The sequence below is a fragment of the Pelobates fuscus genome, chromosome 13, assembly GCF_036172605.1.
Source record: "Pelobates fuscus isolate aPelFus1 chromosome 13, aPelFus1.pri, whole genome shotgun sequence".
Taxonomy (NCBI): domain Eukaryota; kingdom Metazoa; phylum Chordata; class Amphibia; order Anura; family Pelobatidae; genus Pelobates; species Pelobates fuscus.
In genome coordinates, this window is record NC_086329.1 from 103,430,180 (window position 1) to 103,455,438 (window position 25,259).

At 42.5% G+C, this 25,259-nt stretch overlaps 1 protein-coding gene across 2 annotated transcripts in view; it reads left to right on the plus strand.

Moving 5' to 3' along the window:
* Positions 1-474: 474 nt before the first annotated feature.
* Positions 475-25,259, plus strand: part of CERS2 (ceramide synthase 2) — a 58,891-nt gene continuing 34,106 nt past the window's right edge. Inside the window, exons 1-2 of one of the 2 annotated variants that reach the window (XM_063439899.1) lie at positions 475-992; positions 24,045-24,217. In XM_063439899.1, the coding sequence (XP_063295969.1) occupies positions 24,045-24,217 (173 nt within the window). In that variant the 5' untranslated portion in view covers positions 475-992. Of the gene's footprint in view, positions 993-19,072; positions 19,196-24,044; positions 24,218-25,259 lie in introns of those variants that run through there. The other variant, XM_063439900.1, reaches the window with a different exon arrangement.

Sequence of the window (25,259 nt, forward strand, 5' to 3'; positions counted from 1 at the left end):
ATAAACTGCTCTGCATGTCACTGTGCAGCACCTGTACTGCTCTGCATGTCACTGTGCAGCACCTGTACTGCTCTGCATGTCATTATACAGTACATATAAACTGCTCTGCATGTCATTGTGCAGCACCTGTACTGCTCTGCATGTCATTGTGCAGCACCTGTACTGCTCTGCATGTCATTATACAGCACATATAAACTGCTCTGCATGTCATTGTGCAGCACCTGTACTGCTCTGCATGTCATTGTGCAGCACCTGTACTGCTATGCATATCATTATACAGCACATATAAACTGCTCTGCATATCATTATACAGCACTTGTACTGCTCTGCATGTCATTATACAGCACATATAAACTGCTCTGCATGTCATTGTGCAGCACCTGTACTGCTCTGCATGTCATTGTACAGCTCTGCATGCACCAGAATTGCAAAAGCTGTGGTTCTAGTTCCTCGTTTGGCAGTTAAGAGGTTAATGCCCTGAGGCCAGCAGTGAGGATGGGGACAGGAAAGCTTTGAAGAAGCTCATGTAAGGGAGTGAAGGGGTTAAAGTGCAGCTGCAGTTGGCCCTGGAGGCTGATTGTGGAGATCTCCCTGGGAAGGAGGAAGCCCTGGGACTTGAGGAAGGGGAGTGGAGTGGAGTGCAGGCTGGAGTGGGAGGAAGGGGAGTGGAGTGCAGGCTGGAGTGGGAGGAAGGGGAGTGGAGTGCAGGCTGGAGTGGGAGGAAGGGGAGTGGAGTGCAGGCTGGAGTGGGAGGAAGGGGAGTGGAGTGCAGGCTGGAGTGGGAGGAAGGGAAGGGGAGTGCAGGCTGGAGTGGGAGGAAGGGAAGGGGAGTGGAGGCTGGAGTGAGAGGAAGGGGAGTGGAGTGCAGGCAGGGGTGGCAGCGTCATAAACTCTGATCTTCTGGAGAGGAACTGCTGCAGGAGTCACTGAGCCCCCTCTCCCTCCTTGGGATCTGACTCCCGGCAGAGGAAGCACTTCCTACCTACAGCACGGTGAGTACACTTTAGATGGAGTTTGTTTCCTCTGAGTGAATGCATGGAGTGTGATAGCAGCAGGTGAGTGTCCTTACTGTTATACATAGCCAGACACCTACCTGTACTGTCTATATGGTGAGTGTCCTTACTGTTATACATAGCCAGACACCTACCTGTACTGTCTATATGGTGAGTGTCCTTACTGTTATACATAGCCAGACACCTACCTACCTGTACTGTCTATACGGTGAGTGTCCTTACTGTTATACATAGCCAGAAACCTACCTGTACTGTCTATACGGTGAGTGTCCTTACTGTTATACATAGCCAGACACCTACCTACCTGTACTGTCTATACAGTGAGTGTTCTTTCTGTTATACATAGCCAGACACCTACCTACCTGTACTGTCTATACGGTGAGTGTCCTTACTGTTATACATAGCCAGACACCTACCCACCTGTATTGTCTATACGGTGAGTGTACTTACTGTTATACATAGCCAGACACCCACCTGTACTGTCTATACGGTGAGTGTCCTTACTGTTATACATAGCCAGACACCTACCTGTACTGTCTATATGGTGAGTGTCCTTACTGTTATACATAGCCAGAAACCTACCTGTACTGTCTATATGGTGAGTGTCCTTACTGTTATACATAGCCAGACACCTACCTGTACTGTCTATATGGTGAGTGTCCTTACTGTTATACATAGCCAGACACCTACCCACCTGTACTGTCTATACGGTGAGTGTCCTTACTGTTCTACATAGCCAGACACCTACCCACCTGTATTGTCTATACGGTGAGTGTACTTACTGTAATACATAGCCAGACACCTACCTGTACTGTCTATACGGTGAGTGTACTTACTGTTATACATAGCCAGACACCTACCCACCTGTACTGTCTATACGGTGAGTGTCCTTACTGTTCTACATAGCCAGACACCTACCCACCTGTATTGTCTATACGGTGAGTGTACTTACTGTAATACATAGCCAGACACCTACCTGTACTGTCTATACGGTGAGTGTACTTACTGTTATACATAGCCAGACACCTACCTACCTGTACTATCTATACAGTGAGTGCCCTTACTGTTATACATAGCCAGACACCTACCTACCTGTACTGTCTATACTGTGAGTGTACTTACTGTTATACATAGCCAGACACCTACCTGTACTATCTATACAGTGAGTGCCCTTACTGTTATACATAGCCAGACACCTACCTGTACTATCTATACAGTGAGTGCCCTTACTGTTATACATAGCCAGACACCTACCTGTACTATCTATACAGTGAGTGCCCTTACTGTTATACATAGCCAGACACCTACCTACCTGTACTGTCTATACGGTGAGTGTCCTTACTGTTATACATAGCCAGACACCTACCTGTACTATCTATACAGTGAGTGTTCTTTCTGTTATACATAGCCAGGCACCTACCCACCTCTACTGTCTATACAGTGAGTGTCCTTACTGTTATACATAGCCAGACACCTACCTACCTGTACTGTCTATACAGTGAGTGTCCTTACTGTTATACATAACGACACCTACCTACCTGCTCTGTCTATACGGTGAGTGTACTTATTACCCATTGTACAGCGCTACGGAGTTTGCTGGCGCTATATAATTATTAATAATAATACATAGCGACACCTACCTGTATACGGTGAGTGACCTTACTGTTGTACATAGTGACACCTACCTGTACTGTCTATATAGTGATTGTCCTTACTGTTCTATATAGAGACACTGTATAGACAGTACAGGTAGGTGAGTGCAAAATATGATATGCTTGGTATCTTATACACGCAAGTGAGTGTTCACTAAATCTCCTAATGCTCCTACTGTGTTAAATGAAACAGCCAGGGAGTTATGGGAGTTGTAGTTCAGCAACATCTGGGAGCCGCAGGTTGGATAGCCTCGAGGCCTGCCTTGACACCTGTACCTTCTCTGTTTACCTGCCACAGGAATGCAGGTGTTAAAGGTCCCCTTTATGGGGGTATCTTTAAATACGGTGCATGTCATATGATGTCTCTTTATGGGGGAAAGGGAGGGGTACGGTATCCCTTTCATGGGAAATGTTATTTGCAAATAGGTAAGGTGTTCAGAGACCCTGTGTAGGAATTTGTTGGAGTTCTGGGGAAATGTTACCAGTAACCTCACTTTAATATCCCTTTATCAGGCAAGTATAGCACCACTCAATGGTGATTTTTGGGAGGGCCAGGGAGTGTGGCACACATCTGTTCATGGCAGGAGGAGGGCACACAATCAGGAGTGGTGTGGTGCGGCACCCATTTTTGACAGAGGTTTGGGTGGGTGGGTGCAATGTTCCAAGTGATGACTTATTATTGTCTGTGGCTAGCCGGTTTAATAAGTGGGGACAGGACGAGATAAAATCAGTTCGGGCAGACTCCCTGGGCCTAGAGAATTGGGCATTTGGAACCGCCACCCCGCAGTCTAGGGAAGCAGGCGGTCATGTTGGATTAAACCAACCAGGTTGATAGAGCTGGCACACTGGATATTACCAAGTCAGACAGGAAGCCAGTGGTTGGGCTGGCACCCTGCAGCGTGTGAGATGAAACGGCAGCAAAAGTGTTTTAAATCCATGGCGCTAAACGTACACTTTCATTGTGTGTTCAGCCTCAATCTGCGCTGTTTAATTTATGTGCTTTGGATTGCCAAAAACACCATTTTGTCTGCCTGTGTAATCACTGGTGACATGCAGTATTTAAGGCCGTTAATCTGAGGCTGTGCAAATAGCGATTATCCTTTATAATAAACACAACCCTTCGTTCAATATTCAGAAAGGGTCAGACAGGGTAAGAGACTGGCAAGGCTTTCACTGCCATTGTGTGTGACGGTTTCTGTTCTATGGAGATGCCAAACCCCTGTTGAGTTTGGAGGAAGGGAGGAGCAGGTCTAATATAAAAAGTGTATACCTTGGAGGTGCAGGTGCCTTCTCAGGTAAATAAGATCTTATCTAACTGGGCTGAGTGATTTTAACTCTCATTGTGACTCTAGAAAAAGTGGGATGTTGATGATGATTTGATTTTATAAAAGTGTGTTTTTATAGAATATATATTCATTAAATAAGGAATTCTGAAGAATTGATAGGGGGTTTGCAAAGTTTTTGGACTGGAAGGATTCTCCAGTCCAAGATTTAAACTGACAGGCCCCCGTAAAAGAAGTCCAACAAGTTGGACAAGTGAATTTCTGTATACCCAAGGATTAAGGTTAAGTAACGTAATTTGCACAGTCTATGCTCGTTTAGAAGTTAGTTGTATTGCAACACATTAATGGGGATTTTTTTTTCTAAGCAATTCTTTAAAAGGGAACTCTCTTCCTAGATTTTTTACTAGAACGACTATTCTTTGTATTTAAACGGAAACTACAGTGCCGGGAAAACAAACTTGTTTTCCTGGCACTAAAGCTTCCCCCCTCGTGGTGCAGAAGGGGTTAAAATCCTCTTCTGTCCCTTACCTGTGTCCAGCAGCGATGTCCCTGGACGCTGGCTCGGTTCCGCATTTGCTCCTCCCTCACCGACGCCAGTCAGCGGAGGAGACCGCATGCATGGCAGGGCCTCGCTCTCATTAGGATTTCCCCATTGTATAATGCTTTCGTATTGTGTTTCAGGCGACACTGGGAGTCCTCATGCATAGTGACCAAAAATCACCCGAAGATCCGGAAGTCCCTTCTTAAAAGCTGCAGTAGTTGGCTTTGCAGGGTTCAGGGACCCAGAACACTTAAATAAACTGAAGTAGTCTGGGTGCCTATGGTGTCCCTTTTAACAAGTATGTCTCTAAGTATGGAAAATCAAATGTAAATGCATTAATCCACTCCTCCTTTACACTGTAACTGAGCGCCTCCATCATAGCTCAATAATAACCATTGTTGGGAGTTTGCACCTGTCAGTCAGCATACAGCGAGGAGATAAAATGAAACAATGGGGGACATTTATCAAAGTGTCATGTTCTGAAAACTGTAAAAGGGGAGGAGTCATCGATGGAATGTGCCTGTTGTATCCACTGGTTTCCATACTGACCCATATCTCCCAACATTTCATAAAGACAAAGAGGGACACTTTAATTTTTGGGGTGTGAGTGGGGTTGACCACACCCAAATTCTAGTTGACTGTATAATTTATACAACTAAACTATAAAGTCTAACAATGTATCTTATTTACACAGACTGACTTCTAAACATGTTTATTGCAATTTAAAGACACATCACTAGGAGTATTATTACTGTGGAGCTCTGTTATACACTCAGACACATTACTGGGAGTATTATTGCTGTGGAGCTCTGTTATACACTCAGACACGTTACTGGGAGTATTATTGCTGTGGAGCTCTGTTATACACTCAGACACATTACTGGGAGTATTATTGCTGTGGAGCTCTGTTATACACTCAGACACATTACTGGGAGTATTATTGCTGTGGAGCTCTGTTATACACTCAGACACATTACTGGGAGTATTATTGCTGTGGGGCTCTGTTATACACTCAGACACATTACTGGGAGTATTATTGCTGTGGGGCTCTGTTATACACTCAGACCCATTACTGGGAGTATTATTGCTGTGGAGCTCTGTTATACACTCAGACACATTACTGGGAGTATTATTGCTGTGGAGCTCTGTTATACCCTCAGACACATTACTGGGAGTATTATTGCTGTGGAGCTCTGTTCTACACCCAGACACATTACTGGGAGTATTATTGCTGTGGAGCTCTGTTCTACACCCAGACACATTACTGGGAGTATTATTGCTGTGGAGCTCTGTTATACACTCACACATTACTGGGAGTATTATTGCTGTGGAGCTTTGTTATACACTCACACACATTACTGGGAGTATTATTGCTGTGGAGCTCTGTTATACGCTCAGACACATTACTGGGAGTATTATTGCTGTGGAGCTCTGTTATACGCTCAGACACATTACTGGGAGTATTATTGCTGTGGAGCTCTGTTATACCCTCAGACACATTACTGGGAGTATTATTGCTGTGGAGCTCTGTTATACACTCAGACACATTACTGGGAGTATTATTGCTGTGGAGCTCTGTTCTACACCCAGACACATTACTGGGAGTATTATTGCTGTGGAGCTCTGTTCTACACCCAGACACATTACTGGGAGTATTATTGCTGTGGAGCTCTGTTATACACTCAGACACATTACTGGGAGTATTATTGCTGTGGAGCTCTGTTATACACTCACACATTACTGGGAGTATTATTGCTGTGGAGCTTTGTTATACACTCACACACATTACTGGGAGTATTATTGCTGTGGAGCTCTGTTATACACTCAGACACATTACTGGGAGTATTATTGCTGTGGAGCTCTGTTCTACACCCAGACACATTACTGGGAGTATTATTGCTGTGGAGCTTTGTTATACACTCACACACATTACTGGGAGTATTATTGCTGTGGAGCTCTGTTATACACTCAGACACATTACTGGGAGTATTATTGCTGTGGAGCTCTGTTATACACTCAGACACATTACTGGGAGTATTATTGCTGTGGAGCTCTGTTATACACTGACACATTACTGGGAGTGTTATTGCTGTGGGGCTCTGTTATACACTGACACATTACTGGGAGTATTATTACTGTGGAGCTCTGTTATACACTCAGACACATTACTGGGAGTGTTATTGCTGTGGGGCTCTGTTATACACTCAGATACATTACTGGGAGTATTATTGCTGTGGAGCTCTGTTATACACTGACACATTACTGGGAGTGTTATTGCTGTGGAGCTCTGTTATACACTGACACATTACTGGGAGTGTTATTGCTGTGGAGCTCTGTTATACACTCAGACACATTCCTGGGAGTATTATTGCTGTGGAGCTCTGTTATACACTCAGACACATTACTGGGAGTATTATTGCTGTGGAGCTCTGTTATACACTCAGACACATTACTGGGAGTATTATTGCTGTGGAGCTCTGTTATACACTGATACAGACCAACAATATTGAGCTCCTAGACAATGGCAACCTTAAAGGACTCTTCAGTGCCAGGAAAACAAACCCATGTTGCTGTAGGGGTTAAAACCCTTTCAGTGACTTACCTGAATCCAGCGCCGATGTCCCTCGGCGCTGGGTTAGGCTCCGCGCACGCCCCTCCCCCGTTGACGTCAGCCGGCGAAGGAGACTTAAGGCGCATGCACGGCAATGGCTGCACATGCGCATTAGACCTCCCCATAGGAAAGCATTATTCAATGCTGGAGGTCCTCATGCATAGTGTGAGGACGTCCAACGTCGTTTAAAACACTTTTTCTGGTTTTAAGAACTTGAAAATCCCTCTGGTGGCTGTCTGGTAGACAGCCACTAGATGAGGACTTAACCCTGCAAGGTAGTTATTGCAGTTTATAAAAACTGCAATAATTACACTTGCATGGTTGCAGGGGTTAAAGGACCACTCTAGGCACCCAGACGACTTCAGCTAAATGAAGTGGTCTGGGTGCCAGGTACCTCTAGGATTAACCCTTTTTTTTATAAACATAGCAGTTTCAGAGAAACTGCTATGTTTATACTGAGGGTTAATCCAGCCTCCAAATCCTCTAGTGGCTGTCTCATTGACAGCCGCTAGAGGCGCTTGCGTGATTATCACTGTGAAAATCACAGTGAGAGCACGCAAGCGTCCATAGGAAAGCATTGTAAATGCTTTCCTATGCGACCGGCTGAATGCGAGCGCGGCTCCTGCCGCGCATGCGCATTCAGCCGATGACGTCGCGATCAAGATGGAGAGGAGGAGGAAAGCTCCCCGCCCGGCGCTGGAAAAAGAGGTAAGTTTAACCCCTTCCTCTCTCCAGAGCCCGGCGGGAGGGGGTCCCTGAGGGTGGGGGCACCCTCAGGGTACTCTAGTGCCAGGAAAACGAGTATGTTTTCCTGGCACTAGAGTGGTCCTTTAAGGGTAGTGGGAGTTGGCACCCAGACCACTCGAATGGGCAGAAGTGGTCTGGGTGCCAGGAGTGTCCCTTTAGTATAGAAAAGAGCATAGGGAATTGGGCCTGAATTAGGGACTGTCCCTCCTAAATAGGGACACTTGGGAAGTATGGTTATTGCCTTCTTTTTAGAACAGACCTTTTTAATAAATCTACCTCAATGTTTGTTTTATTCATCCTCCTCATTTGCAATAGATATGCCGAAATAGAATGTGATGTCTATCTGCGAAATCTTTAATATACATTTTTAAAAGGAAATGGAGCAATACATTGGGAAAAGGTTCTTCAAACAAGTTAGTGGAGCGTACACAAACAAGTCATCAAGCCAGGACGCTGCCCTGTAACGCACTTACCAAGTGCTCACGTAATGTGGTATATAAACGCCTAAAGAACGCACACCAAATATCAATCAAAACATAGAACTTTATTCAGACCAGTTTGTAAAATCCCAAATCGCCATACACAGCAAATACAAGAAACCACATTCTATGGGACTATACTAACAGCCACTTCGAAAGCAGAGACAAGTGCAAAAGAACCTACCCCCCAACGTTTCGGCATAAAACCTTCAAGGCTGTGTTAAAAAAAGGTTAAACGAGTTGCAGGTTTTTATTGTTCTGTGTATTGGTGACCGTACCCCTTTAATCATATCCCGCCTCTCCTTGGTGCACTCTGTAGGCCGGGTACAATGTAGAGCTCCTATTATTTAAATGTGTAACACAGGTTGTTGCCAAGCCATCATAACATGTACACACTGAATATTTGCAGTTCGCTATTTTCACAGGGAAATGGCCAGGAAAGTAAAGCAAGGAGTATCAATTCTGAACTGCAACAAACAATAATTACAGCTGTGTGCACACAATCCTGTTGGTCTATTTGCATCTTTCTCCTTAACCACTTCATGCCTAGATCCAAATCATTTTGTGCGGCTAGTTATTCATTTTTTTTTGTTTTTTAATGAATTTAATGTCTGTGATTTTTAATGCTCATGTTGATCTTTTTAAGACTGCCTGTGTTGCTGACTTTTTTAGAACTATATTTTATATCCATTTTAATTCATCTTTCAGCCCTCTTCTCGCCGGTCTCCATGCTGTTACCCCGCCCCTCTGGCTGAGATTATCAAGATTGATTAATCTCAGCCAATCCAATGACTATCGGGCATACGCAGCCAATCAGATGCATTGTAGAACTAGCTATTGATTGACAACAGCGTTCTTACAGGGGAAGTACTTCCAGTGACTGTCAGACTAGATGTCTGGTTTGTACTCCTGCAAAATGGCAATGTTTTACATCGCAGGGTTAAAATGCGCCCAGACCCCCTCATTGAGATAAAGTGATCTGTGTGCCTACAGTGTCCCTTTAATTTAAGCTGCAGTAGTGAGGAGCAATTTTCCTTTCCACATGTGTCCAAAACATTTGGATGGGTTTGCAGGATTTGGCCTCTGAATTGTCATGAAACCGTTTGGTACCATCAAATGAACGCAGGAAGCTGAAAGACTTAATGACCATTCAGCATGGCCAGACCACGCTTACGTATACAAATATTGGAAATATACAAATAATGTTCAGCCTTTTTGATAGGTGCTTTTTTTTGTCAGATCAGGTGTAGAGTTGAGCGAACCCGGACTGTAATGGCTGTGATTGGCCAGTGCAGCATGTGACCCAGCCTCTATATAAGCTGATTACTTTATTAAATTATGCCCCTACTTGCTATACCGCGAGTAGGGTATGTCTATTAAACTGTGGCTGCTCACTGTTAAAAAATAAATAAAAATAATAATAATAATAAATAATTCCCCCACCCCTGAGCGGTGGGTGGGGCCATAAATAAAAATTAGGGAAACGGGATCTACTGTCCTCCCCCTCCCCCGGCCCCCACCCCTGAGCGGTGGGGGCCATATATAAAAATTAAGGGGGGGGACCTTGTCATTAGTCTAGGGGTTCACATACTTTTCCCACCTGCACTGTGAATGTTTACATGGTGTGTTCAATAAAAACATGGCAACATTTCATTCTTTGTGTGCTATTAGTTTAAGCGGACTGTGATTGTCTATTGTTGTGACTTAGATGATGATCAGATCACATTTTATGACCAATTTGTGCAGAAATCCATATCAAAATCACTGCATCCTAATGAACAGGTTTGGGTGGATAGCTCTTGTCCCATTCTCAATTTTGACACAAAGCAAATGAAAGCCTCTAGAACCACTTCCTCCTTCCTCCTTCCGTCCCTGTGGTTTATGAAGGTTTTTAACGCTAGTTGTTATTACATACGGTGTTGTAACAGTGACCATGGCTGCTGCTTCTCGATACAAAGCATTGGATTGGTGGACTAGGCAATTACCGGACATGCGCCATGTGTTTGCAGTTCTTGTGTATCTTATCATGGAGTTAATGTATCCATGTAACATTTCTTTTTAAAGGGACTACTGGTGGGGTTGCAAAACATCCACTTTGTTTTATAACATTTTTGTTTTTAACCTACAATTTAAAAAATATATATATTTATATATATATATATATTTTTTTTTTTTTTACTCAAATAGATGCAGGGTGTCTTTTTGTATGTAGCGTGCTGACTGTCTGTTCGATGACAGCCGTGCTCTTTAACCTGCAGTAAATAACTCTGATGACCATAACGAATCCCTGAATTAACAAACTCTTATCATGCAAAAATATTTGCAATCCAAATTCCAAGTCTGGGGCGTATCTCTAAACTTGGAGCTATTTCTTTGTAAGGAAATATTTTAATACATTCTTTTAAGAGATTCCTCTAAATCTATAGGGGGGTCATCTTCAATGATGTCTAAAACTGGCTAAAAAAAAAATATATATATATATATATATATTTTTTTAATGTCAAACTGGGATTACAAAGTTTTGGTCAAACTGCTCAAACTTTTTGGCGTACAGCCTGCAGGCACCATAACCACAAACAAATAGCCCCGCCCCCCCCCCCTGTACAATTTTTCAAAGTGTTATTTATTTTTGGTCTCTAATCTGTTCATATTTTATTACATTTTTACAAAGTGTCAACTTTTCTCTTCTCTTCCTAAATTCCTCAATTTTTAGTGTCAGAAAGGTTTGCCAATTTTATAGTGGGGTGGTTGGGGGGGGGGGGGGGACACTTTCCTGGCCAAAAAAAAAAAAGTGATTGAAATATTGATCCGTTGTCTTGCCCAAAAATTGGCACACATTAAAAAATGACAGGGTACAAAAGAAGCAACAGATAAAGAGACTTATGGATTTAATAAAATTGCACCAGAAAACTGTCTGCAGCATATTGATAAAACTTTACCCTTGCTCTATATCCCCATGAAGATTCACTGCACGTGTAGCCGGGTTTATGTACATGTACGTCATTTGTATAACACAGTCTAAGCCTTCCCCGGTAAAGGTTGATTTTATATACATCTATTTCTGTGAATAGACCAGATATTTAATAAACAAAGAGAAATGGCTTCAATCAGTTTGAGTATTAACAGCCATATTTTCAGATATTAATGTAGAATAACGTATTAGAACTCCCCCCCCCCCCCCCCCTATGTGAATCAAACAACCCGAGTCATGGTTAATGTGAGAGTGGACTTAAGTGACCTAATGAGGTTCTCCTGGCCTAATAAGCCCAGATTCCTGCCAATCGGATAACGTTCTGTTTGCGTAATGACTTATGGTTTTTGGGCAACTGTACAGAGAAATGACAATACCTGGTTTCTGGTTAGGTAATGAATCATATTATCGTGTTTAGTGTTGTGACATGGCAATTGTGCATTCTGTGGGAGTAGGGAATACAGGGGTGGTGTTAAAATATTTCCTTTTATTGTAGCGTGTTTTTTTTGTTTTTTTTTTTTTTGTGCCACAGTAAATTCTGTTCTATTGGTTTCCACACACCGTAATCCAGTGCCTGTCAACCTTGCGTTCACAGGGAGCCTAATTATGTAGATTTCATTATATTGATTACTCACTCTCTCCTGTAAAATAGGCAGAGAACAGGCTATCGATGGCACTTACGTCGGTCTCTCAGGGTAATTATCTATGATCTGCTGCTCCAGCTTCTGAGATCCCACTGAGACGGTCTCGATATTTGGTCCGGACCCAAGAGTTGAGTTCGGTGCACTAATCCCTCAGATTCATGTTTAATCTTACTCCCCCCCCCCAAAACTACAACTCGTAGAGTGCTCTACCAGCCGCCGGCAAAGCCTCATGGGCGGGTTGGCATATACTGTGCCCTGGGTTATTGTTCATTTTGGGAAATCTCAAGGAGTGTATATATGGTAAATTCGTGCTGAATTTAATTTAAAGGCTTCACTCCTATGTTATACTCCCGCCACTTTAGAGGAACACCACGCTCTGGTCGGAGTGTAAAAGTTCAGCACCAAAAAATATTTGAACTGTGTAAATGTTGCTGTTAAACAACCTGAGGTATCCATTTATTTTTCTTTTATGAGTATCTTTAAAGAAATTGCTGTTGTGGGTGCCCCATATATGTGAGACATAAGAATGTTGTGTGTTTCTTAAATGTTGTTTTTGTGGCCCCACGTTTGCACGGCTTTGAATAGTAACCTGGGCAAGATCCAGACTCTGGCTTCTTCCAGAAGGAAAACTTGTTCTGCATATCCAGGGATTACTTAAAACCATAATGCCACAAGATTTTCTGGTTTTGTTGCATAAACCCATCTAACCGCAGAGGATGAAACCTTGGGCTTCTTGTTTCTCTTTCTAAATGGGCTGTGTGCACAAATTGAAAACCACTCGTTGTTGTTATTATTATAATTATTTTATTTTTTGTGTAATCTATAGGGACGCAACATCTGCACACGCAATTGCATTTGAACCTTTCCGTACAGTTCACCAAATATATTTATATCTATTCGTTTTTTAGCAATGAAAATGTAAGGCTTAAAGTGGTACTCCAGGCACCCAGACTACTTCTGTCCATTGGAGTGGTCTGGGTGCCAACTCCCACTACCCTTAACCCTGCAAGTGTAATTATTGCAGGTTTTCATAAACTGCAATAATTACATTGCAGGGTTAACTCCACCTCTAGTGGCTGTCTACTAGAGAGCCATTAGAGGGCACTTCCTGATTCATAGCAAAGATTTTCTTTGCTAGAGCGTCGCTGGACGTCCTCACGCTGCGTGAGGGCCTCCAGCGTCGCTCAATTCCCCATAGGAAAGGATTGGAAATCTTTTTCAATGCTTTCCTATGGGGAGACCTAATGCGCGTGCGCGGCATTGCTTTGCATGCATATTAGGTTTCCTCAGCCAGTGGGCGGGATCAGTCTCGCCCACCGGTTGACGTGATTACTGGGAGGAGCGACGCCGACCTGAAACCACCGCCGAGGGAGATCGGTGGGGTCTCAGGTAAGTGACCTGAAGGAGTTTTCACCCCTTCAGCTACTGGGGGGTGGGAGGGAGAGGGGACCTGCAGTGCCAGGAAAACGGATTGTTTTCCTGGCACTGGAGTTTCCCTTTAACAAAAATATATGTTCACCCTAGGTTATTATTTAACCTTCTCCAAACTTAAAGTACAAAACGCCAGTAATTCACAGTTCGTGTCTAATGATTTCCTCGACATTTAAGGAACAAGGCTGGGGAGTTGCAGCCAGCAGTGCCAGGTTTCAATTAGGGCCCATTATGCCTCCCTAGAGTCTGGGCTATTCCTTAGGGCCCAATGAGCCATTTTTAGCTCTACGTAAATGGTGTATCCGAGCGTATTAACCCGATCCTGTAGGAAAACCAAATCCATTGCAAGGCGTACTTTAAAATATATATTTAATTAGTTGTTACTATTGTTGTTCCATGGCGACGGTTCTGTTTTGGAATATTTTCCAGGTAGAGTAGCAAATACAATGTTCTAGTAGTATTGTTTATTAATTTTAAATAATATTTTCTTGCAAATGCTGCTGCTGGCTGTTTTCCTGTAATACAGGGTGATAGACCATCTATATTGATTTATTGCATGTATATTGCTTTTTGAGATGAGCAGCCGGCTTGGGCTCAGTTCTAGCAAAATGTGGCCACATGTGTATTTGGTAAACAGAGCGTCGGTTTGATGCTGATTAAAGTTAAAAGTATCTATTTTGTTATTTATTTATTTTTGTTCCCACTCCCTCCACCTCCATTTATGGCACTAGGTCAGTGATAGACTCTGTGGCTCCCATAACACTCAGCCAACTGGTTCAATTACCACATGCAAGCTCTGTCTGCAGCCACAAAGCACCTTGTTGCATTCTTTGTTCTGTAGTGTCAGGTCGGCCTAAATACACTGTGTTTGGCTGTTTCCTTTGCTCTATATATTTGTTCCCTTCCTGCTTGCTGAGTAAATGCCCCAACATGTTATTTTGCTGCATCATTGTAACAAATCTCTGGTTTCTGACATACTTGCATGCCTCCCAACCGTCCTGAATTCAGCGGGACAGTCACGATTTTCTGGTGTACCACTTTTGGGGGAGACCAGGTAACTTTCCTCAACATTCACAGCATGAGTGCATCAATAAAAGTGCTATGATTGGGGCACTAGGACCTTGCGGGGAACACTGAAACTGTGACCGCCCCATTGGGGACTGAGCTAGTGATGCACTTGCGTCACTGGCCCCCACCCCCTTTACCTCCCTCTCACCGGCATCCCAATTCGCCATACGCCAGAGTTGGAAGCTATGAATGTGCATCCGTAGGTCGTAACACGTGTAGAATTTTTATACTTAGAATCAAAACCTGTACCTTTTTTTTTTTTTTTCCATCGGTGTGCCTCAGAATACATTTATAAAACTCTTTAAAGTGACTCTTGTCGCCAAACTAAATGTTATCTAATCTGCTTCTATATAGCTCCCTTTGCCTGAATATTTTTATTTTTTATTTTTTGAGTTTCATAAAATACCCAGAGGGATATTGGCTATACCTCACTGATGATGCCTTACAAGGTTGAAATGATCGTCTGGGGTTGCTGTATCCCTCGTGCAGAGGGAACTTGCTGGCATTTCGGATCTGGACTGCCCGTACGGGTGGGACCAGTCTGATATGTTTCAGAGATGTTCTCTCTGTAATGGCACAAGTTGAGCTAAAACCAGCTTGAGATCTCGAAGTGAGGACCCAACGAAGGGCAGGCTAGTTGAGCTGTTGTCCGTTCTCACCTCTCTTGCTACTTGTCTTTCTCTCCTGTATAGCAGTCACTCTGACAAACCATGACAATGGGCGGAGCTTAAAGCGAGGTTCTGTTTCAATTGCCAATCAGATTTACCCACAATCCATCAGTACCGTTAACCCCACACAAGTAAAACCGCAGACATCACGGCAGAGAGAAAAAAATGGCTGCACCCAGGTTTTGAGATTCAGCACAAGAAAGAAATGCTAAATAAGGACAAGTGGCGAGGGAGCGAGGGAGTGTAATGGATTAAGATGCAGGGGCCGTAAGGAGAGGAAAACTGAGATAAAACAAAAAATAATAATATTGCTCTAAATTAAAGGATCTCTATAGTGTCAGGAAAACAAACTCGTTTTCCTGACACTATAACATCCTTAGGGCCCCCCTCCCTTAGCGCTGCAGGGGTTAAAACCCCTTCAGCCACTTGCCTTAATCCAGCGTCTGGTTCCCTCGGCGCTGGTGACCTCTCCTCCCCCACCGTTGGCTCCCGAGTGGAGCGGAATGCGCAGCAAGTGCCGCGCGCGCATTCTAACAGTCCATAGGAAAGCATTTCTCAATGCTCAATGCTTTCCTATGGACGTTGAGCCCGCTGGATGCGAATTTCGCATGCAGCTGTCAGGAAGAGAGCCACTGGATTAACCCTGCAATGTAAACATAGCAGTTTCTCTGAAGGGTTAAAACCTCCCTTGAGCTGAAGTGGTCTGGGTGACTATAGTGTCCCCTTAAGTTTTAATAAAACTAATGTAAGAATGTTTACACATTCCTGGTGAATTCTCTGCCAAGCTAAGATCATAAAAATTGTTTACAAAGCAAGAACTTAATAAATGATAATGTTTCCTGCTAACCATTCAGCTCACTTAGTCAGGCCTATCCCATATTTTACTTTAATTTCACATTATTTATATTTGCCGCTAGTAACAGAGATTTTCAGGGATATGATTTGTGAGACTGTGCCATGGTCTGTGTGGTACGATTTGATATGGAAAAGGCCTTTATCAACGTGTACACTTTAAAAAAAAAAATGTATTTTTTTTTTTTTTTTAAAGCATGCTTTCGCATTCCTACGTTAATCTTTTGTTTGTAATTTCAAAGTATTTATTTAATTGGATGTTTCTACCCAGGTTCTCAAACTGTGAATATTAAATGGTCAATCCAATCAATAACCAGTATTTTCATGAAACCCTGGTTTTGGTTAAAGTAAAGGGGGGGAGGGTGGATAAGACCTAATCGGCTGTATGGTGCCCGCATTATGTGAATGCTGATGTCCAACAACAATTTTGCACATTAATGACACTAGCCAGCCCTTGTACTGGGTTAGCTAACGATGCTGTCAAAGATGGTTACATCTCTGGCAGCTACGGGGTTAATCTCCTAATACGCTACATAGATTCCAGCCACCATAACCACTTCACATCAATAAAGTAGTCATGGTGCTCGGAGTAAGCCTTTAAGTTTGTGTTTTGTTTTTCTCAGATCTTGTCTGATTTCAGTGCAGTGTTTGAAGGATCCAACTTATGATACAGGTAATTCCAGTTTGTCTGCTTGTGTCTACCTTGATGGGGGGAAGGAGCCCTCTTCACCTGCACAAGTCTGCTTTGCATGCACCTATTACCTCTATCGTGCATCTGGGGGATGAGGAGCCTTGGCTGCCCGCCCTTAGTTATTGTTGGAGAAACATTTGTGTTTGTTTCGTTTTTTTGTGTTTTTCCCCTTTGTAGAAGTGTGGATAGACTGCAAGTGAACATGCTATGGCTCCCAAAGTTTAGCCAGGATCCAAGAGACCCCCATCCCTTTTTATAGCTTTTTTTTTTTTTTTTTTTTTTATATAGATTCTTCTATTCTATTCTTTGTACCATTTTTTAAAAAGTGATTTCACTGGTTAATTTAAAAAAAAAAATAAAAAAATAAAAATCTTTTTTTGACACCTCCGTAGAAAACACCTTGCTTTGGCACCTATATTAAATAGTGATTTAACAGAACCAAGCCCTTTTCAAACACCGGCAAGCCCAAGGCCATTCTCCAAATATCTAGAAAGTTAAACTTTGTTCTAGATATTTAGTGATCTATATCTGGCGCACAGACTGGGTTCCCTTGTTTAAGTGCTTGGATCGGAGAACAGGATTAACTATAAAACGACCCTAGGTGAACGACAAGGGCCCAATTAACCATCACCGCGTAAAGAATGAAGGTGAGTAGGGCTCCATGGGATCTTAATCCTTCTTCTCTTTTTATGAATCCTTCTTCCTGGAGAGGCCGGATGTCCTGTGTGGTGGTTTTTTTTTTTTTTAACCTGATCTATCTCATGTCATGGGATGCGGTGCACGTCCCACCGTATATCGCTCTTCCTTTCTGAGTGCGTCACTGAGTGTTGTCACTCTGTGTTGTCACTTGTATGTTCCTCTGTCTCCCTGACCAGCATTATGAGAACTGACTAACTATATTAATCATTAACTTCATTATCTAGGACTGTGCAGAGGTCGATGTTGATATCCAATATATTCGCCCAAATAGCCTGCATATTTAAAGGGAAATCTGCATGTTTATGTTCTCCCCCTACTGATCTCGTTTTAATCATAAAATGAAATGAAAACCTTACAGGCGCTTTACTAGTGTGTGTCTCCCACACCCAACAAACACAATAAATCATATAATAAGATTGAGTAAACTACACACAGTCTAATCTAGTGAAGCTATCGTAGCACGTAACACCATTGGAAGTACACAGCAGTGCTTCGACTATAGTATCCTTCATCTTCCAGAGTTCTTGCAGCATGCACAGCAATGTAAAAGAAGAAATATGCTATACCAAGAGTACCATTACCTTTATAAGGCTCATGGACTCTCAATTCTATAGATCCACACTCACATATACCTGAGCAAACTACCTTGCTCTGGTATTCACCGCATTATGCCAGCGTTTTAATTTGTTCTCTCTGCAATTGCAGTGTAACTGACCAGCAGCAGAAAGCGTATAACATAATGTAATAACTATTACACCTCAGGGTTTAATCAGTCACCTTAATGTTTTAATACATTTTGTTTATATACGTTACGATATATATTGTACCGGTCTCCTTAATACTTCACTTTGGCTGCTTAAAAGTATCTCTCCCCCCGGTTCTCCCTTCCTTTCTCCCAAACTTACAGAACTGTCCTAATTCTGTGGTCTTTTCTTTATTCCAATCAACAAATTATTCTATATTCCTCTTCCTTCTGTCCCCCAATACTACAAACCCCTCTTACTTCTCCCGTCCAATCTGTGGGTATCTCTTTTCTCAAACTCTTCTTCAATCTTTAAGCTGTTATATGGAGCCCCTTTATGCTGTGACTCTATTCTTTCAACATTTTGTTATTAAGATTTCTCTTTTAATTTATACTTATCCCTATTCGATAGCCTGCCAACCTTCTCTCACCCGTTCTATGGATAGCTATAGTATTTATCTCTCTTCCTCTAATCTATGGCTGCGTTATGTTCTATTGACCCTCTCCCCTCCCTCCTCCAACCTATCTCTGTTTTACAGCCTCTCTCCTGTTGTTTCTTCATTCGTCCGTGTTGTTGTGCATCTTATCATCCCATACTTTTGTCGTACAATATGGTTTAGATAGCTCTACTCTAAACGTTCTTTGTTCTCCTCCAAGCGTTGGGAGTCTTCATCCTATTGTGTCCATTTATGTTTCTAAGCTACAAATGTTGCTCTTTTCTTTTTTTTCCCCCTCCGCTTCATTCTCATCCCAAACGTCAAATAACTCGGCACGGCAACCTTTGTGTTTGTTAGGAGGCCAGAGAACAGACAGTTTGATTACAAGTTGACATTTAAGGGTGTAACTCGGAGTTCTTTTTTTTGTTACTTCAATAAAACACACAACAGCGGTTGCCACTTCTACATTTACAAAACACTCACAAAAAGTTGTAGCCCTTGGCAACTGAGGAAAGTCCCGCACAACAAGCTTGCTGAAGTGCTTTAGAGGTTAAGAGTGTCTCCTGTGTCACACTTTATAAACGTGTCGACGTGTCTTTTCTGAAGGTGCCAAGTTACTCCTTACCAGCTGCCAGCCATCCTGGAGGGGATTCCCTATTACAAAGCGTAAGTTTGGGCTTCTTCTGAGTAGCATTGTAGGCTAATTGATGCAACTTCAATGCACGCACCCGGTCTCACCGTAAAAATCTATGAGAAACATTGGCTTGGCAGAGAGGTGATCTGCACGGCTCTCCCAGCAGACTGGGCCGCACTGTCACTGTTTGCTGAATTCGCAAAGTCCCCCAAGGGTGACATTGTCGCTGGGGGGAAAGGGGGTAGCTCCTAGAAAAGAGGGATTTGGCCCAAAAAATTACTCTGCCTCCTAAATAGGGATACCTGGGAATTATGACACGACAGCGGACTGAAGTCAAAAGTGAAGTCTGACATATATGGTTAACATTGATGTAAAGATTGGACTTATTCTCCAGCCATAAATGTACACCCTCTTTATATACCATTGCTCTGCCCTCCTTCCTTCCCCCCCACTACTCATTAAGATTATCACCCTGCCTCCTAGCTGCCTACTTCTTTCTGTGCCAGGGTGCCCACTCCGATGTCTGTGCCCTGATAGACAGCAATGTCTCTCGTGGCTCGAAGCCAGCCCACAACAGCTGGATCTGTGGTAGCACATCCTACGTCACTCTGATTCTTAGAAACGTCTTTTAGAATTATCGACCAAGTTTGTGTTTTAATGTAATGGGAGGAAACTTTATGCATCATTGCCGCCTCTTATTGTGCCAGAGTTGAGACTTTTTTTTTCTCATGGAAATAAAGGGTGTATGGCAATACATTTTATACAGGATGTTCATCAGATAATCTTCTTCTCTTCCCATATTCTAATACACTGAGCCGTATCACCCTGCAGTTTGTTTATCTATGGCGTGTAACCCCTTCGTTCTCATGGTCTTTACACTTCCTTTAACACTAAACTTGTTATGTCCCCAAGTTCCGTATTTCTTGGTTAGAGCGTTGTGGAATGCTGCAGTAGTAACAGTTTGGGAACGCTGCCAAGTCAAACATCTTTACCTTTTTAATTACTTTTTATTTTTAGGGAATGCTAGCACGTGCCAGGAAATACCAAAACCGTGTTTGGACTGCCACTCCAGTCACTATCATCCAGAAATGGAAATCCTTATTGTTACTGCAGCTGGTGGAGGGTAATTGAGGGAATGGTGCTGTCCAGTAGAGAGCTAGTAAATTGGCCTTCGAGTGGAAGCAGCATAGGCCAGCAGTGATCCCGAAAGGGTAGTGGATACATAGAAATGTTAGTTCATTAGTGGAAGCAGTAAAGGCCAAATGTGATATTAAAAATGTAGTAGATACAAGGAATAGTCTACTAGTGGAAGCAGTTAAAGCCATCAGTGATATAACGAAGATAGTAGATACCTGGAATAACCTTTCAGTGGAACTAGTGATATAGCAAAGGTAGTGGATACCTGGAATAACCTTTCAGTGGAACTAGTGATATAGCAAAGGTAGTGGATACCTGGAATAACCTTTCAGTGGAACTAGTGATATAGCAAAGGTAGTGGATACCTGGAATAACCTTTCAGTGGAACTAGTGATATAGCAACGGTAGTGGATACCTGGAATAACCTTTCAGTGGGAGCAGTGATACAGGAAGATTAATTTAATTTTTTTTTAGTACCAATATCAGAATTAAAACTGCTGTGGCAACCTATAAATGAGAATTCAAGATAGAGCGATTGCCATTTGAAAGGCAAAAACTGTTTATATCTGTAAATAGCAATGTGGCAAAAATTCTTTAAACACTTTCTGCATGAGGTTTCTGTGCATAAACTCAGGGGACCAATTACCCATTTAATATTGATTCAGCAAGTTCAGACCTGCCTGTTCGCTGCTGTATCCACAATTCGATACCCCTTTATTTTAAATCTCCTCAGAAGGCAGAGAAAAATGTATATAAAAAAAAAAAAAGTTTCATGTTGGGTTATTAAGGTGAGCCCATTTCTACCGCGTGGGAGCTTGTGGTCTGCACCTTTGGCAGGTGCAGATCACATTGAGTTCCTTTTTGTCCATCCTGATTGAATCTGAGCGCTGGCTATGAGTAGCCTGACGGTTATGTCATTCATTAAACTGCCCGACCGAAACCCGCAGCCTGCCGAGGTACAGAACAAATACCTCCTCACTGCTGGCTAATAAGGGCTTTTGATCTCCTCACTGTCCCATGCAGCTGCTGTGCTCTCTCCTCACCGGCATTCCAGGGCAATGCATCATGCACAGCTTACCCATCATATCAAACCACCGGCTTTTTAAGGTGTGATTAGGAACATTTTTAAACCATGCTGCTGTGATCAGGAACATGCATGTGCTGCCACACATGCTTTCATACTTTTCATTTTAGATTTTAGATTTATATTTCTTCATCTATGCATTTTGCTTTGATTTTGTACAAGTTGAGTTTATACATTTTTTTTTTTGCAGTTTATTCACCAATCACTGACTTGTAAGATATTGCATGATCACTCTACATTTAGACATTTCTGCTCTCAGAGTGCACGCTGGGAATCTCCCACTTAACTGTGCATAGTTTAAATGGTCGCTCCAAGGAAAACCAGTGTGTGTGTGTGTGTGTGTGTGGGTGTGTGTGGGTGTGCTCGCGCGCCTGTAGTGGTGGTGATGTTTGTCAGTGTGTGTGTCTGGCAGTGTGTATTTGTATCTGTGTGTGGCTGATATTAAGTATCCCTGTGTATGCGTCTCTGTCTGGCAGTTTGAAAGTGTGTGTGTGTGTTTGTGTGTGTGTGGCCTCAAATGCAGCATTGACCATACTGTTACCAGATATCTGTAGTGGTTATGGTTTCTGAGGTTGACCCTTTAATTTTATGGAAAGTACTCTGTATTGGGGCCGATTCACTCAAGTGAACAACTTTTACAACTGAATTAAGAAATTTGTATCATCACACTGTGCCATAACAGTGAGCACCAATACTGTTTCCATTAGGGGCAGTCCAGATCCAAACTGGTAGCAAGTTCCCACTGCACGAGATATACAGCAACCCAGTTGGAATCTTGTGCCGTGCTGCCCAGGGACAGTTCCCTAGTGTCCCTAAATGTGGGGTTGGTACGGCCCTCCCACGTTCAACAGGAAAAGATGTCTGTTCACCTCCTCCTGGCAGTCAAAGTAAATTGCTTGAGAATAAGGAACCAGCCCCAGATCCCTGCCAGACCACAAGGAAGCCACCCTCCTGGCAAACTGTAGGCAAAGATGAGGGTGGCTAAAACTATTTTAAATTTAATTATTCAAGTTTGTGTCTGCCATTGTGTGTTTTTGTGCATGGATGTTGGTGTGGGGGTATTGGTATCAGAGTATACGTGTGAGGGGCTGTTTCTGTAATGGACCAAAGTGTTATGACGGCAGGACCTGTGACCAGGAGGCTGTCACGTTTAGAGTGTATCCTTTAGGCCACCATACCACCTGTCCGCTTTCATACCTACCAAATTTTATCCGTTACAGTATAATGAAGTAAAGGTCTGTTCTGTTAGTCTCCCCGAATCCTTTTATTAATTTCTGAAACTATTCCTGCACCACCTCTGGCATGTGTACATCACCGTGCACACACTATATATACGTCTGCTTTCTAGGTTGGAGCAGCCAAGCTTGACTGCGAAATGTTCAGTCTGGGCTCACTGCAGATCTCTGGGTGTTTGTCCCAAAGGTGCAAAACTATATAATATATATATATATATATAGAGAGAGAGAGAGAGAGCAATGTCTATATATATATATATATATTATGAGTTTATTTATAATTTTGTTTGCCTGTTTTGTAGTGCATAAAGCCTCTAATGTAATGAGTTCCCTGAGCCAGATCTTAATGAAATGTAAAGTTGCACAAACCATATTTTCTCTTTACTGATTTCCTAGCAATTCTAGCTATATATCCATAATCAAGATAATTGGGCCACTAAGAATACTAACACTCCCTAACCTGTTGACAGGACCCACAGGTCGCGGTTTGCCTGCGACGCTCAAATCTAGCTGTTGTTGCAGGTCCCCAAATGAGACTTCTCATAACTCAGAGGCTGCAAGTCAGTTGGTATGTGATTTGACGTCAGAACTCGGTAAATCAGGTTTTACCTGTTTAGTGACAGATTTAGTGAGAAGAACAAGTTAATGTTACTCTGCTCACATGTGAGCCTCAGGAGTTGGCACTGAATCAAAATGTTACCATTGACATGGCCTACAGGGGATCGAAATTAAAAATGGTGGCTCAGTTAACTCTTTCAGCGCGCTGTTTTTTCTATGCAGCAAGTTCGTAAAGCCACCATGACTCCCTTAAAAGGACACTCCAGTGCCAGGAAAACAATCCGTTTTCCTGGCACTGTAGGTCCCCTCTCCCTCCCACCTCCCATCCCCGGTTGCTGAAAGGGTCAAAACCTCTTCAGTGACTTACCAGAGGCTGCACGTGTATTAGACCTCTCCATAGCACAGCATTGGAAATGCCTTCCTATGGGGATTTTAGAGACGCTGGAGGTCCTCACAAAACCTGTGCTATGAATCAGGAAGTAGACAGCCACTAGAGGAGGAGATGATTCCTCAGATGGCTACTAGAGGTAAAAACTGCAATAATTACACTTGCAGGGTTTAGGGTAGTGGGAATTGGCACTCAGACCACTCCAATGGGTAGAAATGGTCTGGGTGCCTGGAGTGTCCCTTTAAGTGTATGTATGTCTATACATAGACTTTGCTACAGATCCTGGACTCCAGATATGCCATCAACTAATATAATTATAACCTTAACTCTGTGACTGTATTTAGTTTTGTGTAACCCACAAAACACCAAGAATAGAACCAAGTTTGGTTGTATCTAATTCACAATTCTATTCTCTATAAACATCTTGCCTATTGTATAGTGCCGCATAATTTATTGAATTATCTTGTTCTTTTTTTAAGATGCTGCAAACACTATATGACTGCTTCTGGTATCACCGGCTCTGGTTACCGGTCAATCTGACCTGGGCAGACATTGAAGACCAAGAGGATCGAGTTTATGCCAAAGCCTCTGACCTGTACATCACCATTCCTCTGGCCTTTGTATTCCTCGTAGTGAGGTACTTCTTCGAAAAGTGAGTATCAGCATGTGATTTAAAAGGAAAATATGCTACAGGGATAGAATTCGCTATTTTCCAAGTCCACTCCTGTTTTTTTTTTGCAAGAGGTAGTCAAGTTGTTAATTTGCTGAACAGGACTGGCATCCACTGCATGAGAAGGTAGTGTATATACAAGCAAAATTAAAGGAAGGTAGCGCCACTAGGTTTCAATGAGATAAATGATGAATAAATATACAGCAAATACAACAAGCTAAGAGATAATAGAGAGTATATGGATGGAATCTAAAAGTTCAGAGTAAAAGTGTCTTTATGGTGGATAAAATCAACACAAAGGAGTCCACTGTGGGAGAGGATATAGTTGTTGATAGTAGGTGTATTCCTCAAAGTTATATGGGTACGTCTTGGTAGTTATATATATGAGTATATGAAAGAGATAAAAATAACAACTAATGGTGCAGTGAGTCCCAAACGGGGTAGAGTGCAGTATAAAAAAAAAAAGTATGTGGTCCTACTCACGTGTTCTAGTGTTGATAGCGTACAGTGGTACAATCCCCACTTATGGGATACGTGAGGTTTTTTGCAGTCTTTCTTGATTAAGGAACCATATGGGGAATTAAAAGAGACAGCAATAGTGCTCAAAGTATAAAAAGCCAGAGGTGAGAGAATAAAATGCCAAGTGGTTACTCACATTTGATTGAGCAGGCTAACTGCTCAATGGATACAGCTTGAGTGGTATAATCCCCACCTAGGATTCTTTGGAGTAATATCCTCACTGGAAAGTAAAAACGTCTGGTGCCAGATAATAAGGATGGTACTAATAGTAATAAAATACTAAAAGAGTAAAACTATTAAAAAAGTAAAATGGCTAACTCACAATAAGAAGCGGCCAAAATACCTTTATTAAAACAATATAAAAAAACACAACGCGTTTCACCCTTAGGCTTTTTCAAAGTGGAGATAAGAAAGTGCAGCATGACAGGTACAGGTTTAAATAGGGACTGTACATCTTTAAAAAGGGCGCCAAAATGACATCATGATTACAATTTTATAACATACA